General features: G+C 36.6%; 2 protein-coding genes across 4 annotated transcripts in view; one reads left to right on the forward strand and one right to left on the reverse strand.

Annotated features, from left to right (window-relative positions):
* The window catches only part of LOC103514858 (ATP-dependent RNA helicase abstrakt), a 27,362-nt gene extending 22,668 nt beyond the window's left edge, over positions 1–4,694 (reverse strand). Inside the window, exon 1 of the mRNA XM_026827704.1 lies at positions 4,534–4,694. The gene's annotated coding sequence lies outside the window, so the exon portion shown is untranslated. The remainder of the gene's footprint in view (positions 1–4,533) is intronic.
* The window catches only part of LOC103514853 (monofunctional chorismate mutase), an 18,489-nt gene extending 12,946 nt beyond the window's left edge, over positions 1–5,543 (forward strand). Inside the window, exons 2-5 of one of the 3 annotated variants that reach the window (XM_008479767.3) lie at positions 4,332–4,461; positions 4,688–4,893; positions 5,064–5,157; positions 5,275–5,543. In XM_008479767.3, coding sequence (XP_008477989.1) covers positions 4,332–4,461; positions 4,688–4,893; positions 5,064–5,157; positions 5,275–5,306 — 462 coding nt within the window. In that variant the 3' untranslated portion in view covers positions 5,307–5,543. Of the gene's footprint in view, positions 1–4,331; positions 4,462–4,687; positions 5,032–5,063; positions 5,158–5,274 lie in introns of all 3 variants that reach the window. The other 2 variants (XM_026827708.1, XM_008479766.3) reach the window with 2 other exon arrangements.
* Positions 5,544–6,000: the final 457 nt, after the last annotated feature.

Here is a 6,000-nt window from a genome sequence, read left to right on the forward strand (position 1 = left end):
TTCTTAAGCGAGGTATTTGAATTGAATTGATTTGAGAATATTAGGTACCTATTTAAATTGAATTGATTTGAGAATATTAAGTACCTATTTAAATTGAATTGATTTGATATCTATCCGTCCTGTGAGATATTTAAATATCTTTTATCTTTAAATAATAACTCCATTCCGACTCACAGTGACAATGACATTAATACAGGGTTCTTTCATGTGGGAATGGATTTTGTCAATAGATAATCGAAATCCCCCCCTGTTTGCGTTAAATCATTTTCTAAGTTCGAGTCATCTCAGAAACCGCATTCAAATAAATTAGTTCAAGCTTCCAGCCTAGGTACGGAAAGCCCCTTTACCAAGGCCACAGTGAAATCTTTCATTACAGACAAAGTTATGCTTAATTTAGAAAGGGTTCATTTCTCTTACAGACCCTGTATTAATTACAAAGATATTATGCAAATATTAAGTACTCGTAGTTATTCCCACATATGTACCCACTGCTATTATAAAATGTTATGATACCTACTATAGTTTAAGCGCAAGCTTTGTACTGACACAACTTTTATAAATGTGTGTAAATTTCATGTATTGAAGAAGAAAAAAAGTTCATTTCTCTTACAGACCCTGTATTAATTATAAAGATATTATGCAAATATTAAGTACTCGTAGTTATTCCCACATAATTATGTAGACCTGCTTTTATAAAATGTTACGATACCTACTATAGTTTAAGCGCAAGCTTTGTACTGACACAACTTTTATAAATGTGTGTAAATTTCATGTATTGAAGAAGAAAAAAAGCCTTTGCCACTCGATATACAATACAATTCAATTTTCAAATTAAACATAGGAATCATAGGATATATCTGTCTGTGTGAAAATTTAGACTTTGGACTTCGTAATTACTCCCAATTGATGTGCGTAAAAGTCAACCCCACCTTACCCACCTACCCAAATACAAATAAATCAAATCTTGCATACGTTTGTTCATGGTGGCACAGATCAGGAACAACCTATTCACAAAGATACAACTTATTACTTGATTTTGGTATGATAGAAATGTAAATAAATGAACCGAGATAAGCAAGGTGTTGTTTGGACGGTTTGGAGGTATAAATAACAGCACACCGTGAGAGGAAGCGATTAGCAGATCACACATTACATACTACATGCTACTTATATTTTATCAGTTAGCAGGGCCGTACTTAGGTCCACCAACTCGGAAATTTAGGGACACCCAAATCCCTAAATGTAGGAACATACATAATATAAGTTTAGTAAGGAAAATGCTCTTTAGTAAAATAGTAAAACTCTAATCCATCTCTAATCTAAATGTTCACAGTTTTTATGTTATGAGTCATCGGTCCAATATCCTAATATGTTAAAGCAGTCAGTGGTCTGCAAACTTTGTCGAAAGCACTGCACAGGTTGGTAAATAAATACTACTTATTGTCGAGTTAAATTGGTTCTTAAAAGGTCAAAATTCTGAAAACCCAAACTTCAAAGGGACCATAATATTCAATAGTTTAACGGTTTAACCAATATACTTTCAAAATGAATTCATCAACTCCTGGGCCCTCCTGGTACCACAAGTTGAACCCTACTTTGGGGTCTTGGAGATACTCATTTCAGGATATTTCTGACTAAGCACAATATGTTATATGTAGTAATGCAGTTCCTTTAATTCCTCAAGAAATCAACACCAGAAATATCTCTTTAGAGTCCTTAGTCAGGAACCTATGAAAGCCATTGCAAATGTAGAACATTGAAGAGAAGTTGATAGCATTAGTGCAAGTTAAAACTGTTCTGTACGACTCAGTTTTCCAAAGTTTGATTGTTTTGGTCTTCTTTTAGGCTCTTTAGAGTGAAAAATGGTTTACCTTTTAAGAGTAGATACTCGTGAATGGCATCCACGTCTTGTTTCTTCTCTGCGAATATCAATACAGGGGGTTCAGTCTTCTGCAGGCACTCCAGCAAGTAGACAATCTTAGCCTCTTGCTTCACGTATTCCACTTCCTGAACCACATTCATACTCGCAGCACCTGAAACGAACAAATAAAATGGGGATTAAGAACTGCAGCACAAGGCAATAGAGGATGTGATATTTGTGATGGGGGACTATTATCAAAAACAAGTTTTACGATTAATGGAGGGCAAAATATTTTGAAACTAGCGAGAAAAAAATATATAACTCAACACACCCTCGGGAGCCAAGTTGATTGTTTTGGAGGCTTTCTGAGAGCTGGGTTCATACAACTTTTTCTGTGGGGGGATTGGTTAGGCTCAGACTGTGAGGTTAGGTAAAAAGACTTTTCAATTCTATCCCAGCAGGATTGATCCAGGCATAATAAGCGTAATCATAAGATATAAAAGAGACTTACCTGCTCGTCCTACGTTGATAGTTATAGGTTTAACCAGAGCTGAGCGGGCAAAGTTCTGAATCTTCTTTGGCATAGTGGCCGAAAACAGCAGCGTCTGCCTTTGACCGCGGAAGAAGGAAAATATGGTCCGGACATCCTCTTCAAATCCCATGTCTACCATACGGTCCGCCTCATCTAGACACAGGTAACGACAGACGTCTAACGACACCATCTTCTTGTCTAACATATCCATGAGTCTACCGGGTGTGGCCACCATCATGTGACAACCTGAAAGAGAACAAGTTTGATTAGTTTTTTTTTGTGTATCCAGTATAGGTTATACTCTGATTTGACTGTAGTCAACCTAGTTAGCTTGGTTGGTAGCGCGCCTTGTAAGCTCTGGGCCGCGGGCCCGATTCCCGCCCGGGGCGGATTTTATCCTGAACGGTTAATGTTCGTTCCCGGAACGGCTGGCTTTCTCCTATCCTGTCCTCATTCTCTCTTCGATTTCGGGAGCATTTACAGTCTCCTCTATCAAAACTCTATAAAAAAAAGTTAGGTGATAGAGAACGCCTCCGGCGCTAACTTCGCCTAGTGGCTACCTTCCACTCAAGAGTCTATAAACATCATTAATAGGTACCTAGTGAAAAAAATGAATCTCACCTTTCTTAATCACATCCAAGCTCTGATTCATAGGAACGCCTCCAATGGCCAGGCAAGTTCTCAATGGGATAGGCAGGGCACTTATAAATGGTATACCCATCCGTATAAGCAGAGCTTGTGCCACGGATGGGGAATAAAAAAAATAAATAAACCCTAAAATAATAAACCCTTGTGATTTGGATACTAATCGCATTCATTTGCTATCGACCAGTTTCGACTGATTTTTGGTTGCTATAGATACGATATACACTGGAATGCAAAAAAAAGGACAGTTTTCATTTTTATTGAATACTCGTACATCCATTTCAAAGTCAATCTGTTCCAAATTTTCTGCACGTCAGTGTATTGAAATTAAAATGTAAAAGAAAGTTGGAAATACACATTTCGCTTGCGTAACTAGGAGGAGTTTAGGATCCACTATGCATATGAATTTTATTTTAGGAAAGCACTAAAAGGAATCCCTGATCATTAAAGTACGACTGTGCATTCGGCCCTAAGTGTCCACTGGCAATAATATTGGCTTCTCCAAGAGACTTCCTGTGTTTATGTTTACACACAGAGAAAGCAAAGAAAGAGTTTCAGTCACCTTTGGCGGGGGTTTAGCTGATAAATACCTATGTTGCCCCTTCAATTGCATAAGTGCGGGATCCCGCGGGATTGGCCAAATCCCGCGCGGGATCCCGCGGGATTGGAAACGTGCGGGATTTGCGACCCCTATCCCTGATCATTAAAGTACGACTGACGACTGTGCATTCGGCCCTAAGTGTCCACTGGCAATAATATTGGCTTCTCCAAGAGACTTCCTGTGTTTATGTTTACACACAGAGAATCATAGGAAAGTTTCTTGCACAATATTTATTTCCAGTGGACACTTAGCATAATAGTTCAGTGAAATGTATAACTCACTTGCAAAAAAGAACCCTATGAGGCCCCCAACGGCCCAACAGAGTAAGAAATGAATGATTAAATGTTCTTTATAAGTTGGACAATTTGTTAAGATTCATTTCAAAATCGAATTGACCATTCAGGATTTATTACAATAATGATAAAAAAAGACATACAGACAAACTAAAGCTAGAAAAAGATAGTTCAGTGAAATGTATAACTCACTTGCAAAAAAGAACCCTATGAGGCCCCCAACGGCCCAAAGAGTAAGAAATGAATGATTAAATGTTCTTTATAAGTTGGACAATTTGTCAAGATTCATTTCAAAATCGAATTGACCATTCAGGATTTATTACAATAATGATAAAAAAAGACATACAGACAAACTAAAGCTAGAAAAAATTGGAGAGTTGATAATTTTTATTATTTCAGATGCAAGCTAGAGCTCAAATACACAATGAGACCCATGATGCATTGGAAAGGGAAGAAATGAATAAATATGCCCATGAGTTTGATGTACATTATTCTGTGATAGATTCATTCTTCAAAGCTCAACAAGAAGGTAAATTCACTTGTTCAATTTCAAAACAATCAGTAAAAAGAAACACTAAAAATGTATAATCTTTGTACTTACATTATACTTTGCATCTGAAGTCTGAAGGTTGCTGAATTAAGTGCATATCAACATGGAATTTAGCAATGTGTGTGGATCGAGAAACAACATTTGTGACATTTCATTCATGCTTAACTCAGTATCTGAATTATTCTAAAATCAATCTCATTTTCAGCCAACTTGCTTGTACGATATTCACTATTGGGGTCCAACATTACAACAAGAGCAACAAAAACCATTATCAAGGATCCAAAGGACTTGGACTTAAAGTTAACCACCATCACCAAAGTGATATTGGAAAACATGAATGTGGCCAGGGATAACCTCATCTCAGGAGACTGCAGGAGTGATTTGAGTTCAGCCATCAATGCAGAAGTTGAGGAATGGAAACTTGATGATTTACATGAGACTGCTCTGACAAGAGCACTAGGCTATTTGATTGATATTTGTCAGCTCCATTTTAGTTGGATTCAAGGAAGCCCAGAGTACAGAAAAATTGTACTTTAGCCTGTGTGATAGGTGCATGAATGTTCATCAATGCAGAAGTTGAGGAATGGAAAATTGATGATTTACATGAGACTGCTCTGACAAGAGCACTAGGCTATTTGATTGATATTTGTCAGCTCCATTTTAGTTGGATTCAAGGAAGTATCAATACAGAAGTTGAGGAATGGAAACTTGATGATTTACATGAGACTGCTCTGACAAGAGCACTAGGCTATTTGATTGATATATGTCAGCTCCATTTTAGTTGGATTCAAGGAAGCCCAGAGTACAGAAAAATTGTACTTTAGCCTGTGTGATAGGTGGATGAATGTTGGACATAGCCACTCAGCAAGGTGAATTAACTGTATTGAATAATTGCTACCACATAGAAAATTAATAAGACACCAAGTATGTACAAATGAGATGACCACCATAATTCTATCTTCTTTTGAATCCATATTTTTTCCTTTCATAGAACAAGTCAGTTTTAGAGCTACCCAGGTTGACAATTTTGGGACAGCCATCTCTCTGAAAACATAGGCAAATAAAAATAGATGGATAAGTAAACCATAAGTATTTACCAAATTGTATCATGGTTTGTTCCATTACCCATTAGGTTTCTTCTTCTTTTTTTTTTTTTTTTTCTTTTCTTTTCTTTTTTTTCTTCTTCTTCTTTTCTTTTAGTTAGTATCCTGTAAATGAATGAAAAATATCAGTTCTGAGTTCTGATGACAGTAGAACCCTGATTTTATGACGATGGATAAGTAAACCATAAGTATTTACCAAATTGTATCATGGTTTGTTCCATTACCCATTAGGCTTCTTCTTTTTTTTTCTTCTTCTTCTCCTTCTTCTTTTCTTTTAGTTAGTATCCTGTAAATGAATGAAAAATATCAGTTCTGAGTTCTGATGACAGTAGAACCCTGATTTTATGAACCTCGGTTATATGAACTCAAAAATCTGAGCCTTTTATTTTTTTATTACTCAAAAATCAGCTTTTAA

The sequence above is a fragment of the Diaphorina citri genome, unplaced genomic scaffold, assembly GCF_000475195.1.
Source record: "Diaphorina citri unplaced genomic scaffold, Diaci psyllid genome assembly version 1.1 scaffold1234, whole genome shotgun sequence".
Classification (NCBI taxonomy): Eukaryota; Metazoa; Arthropoda; class Insecta; order Hemiptera; family Psyllidae; genus Diaphorina; species Diaphorina citri.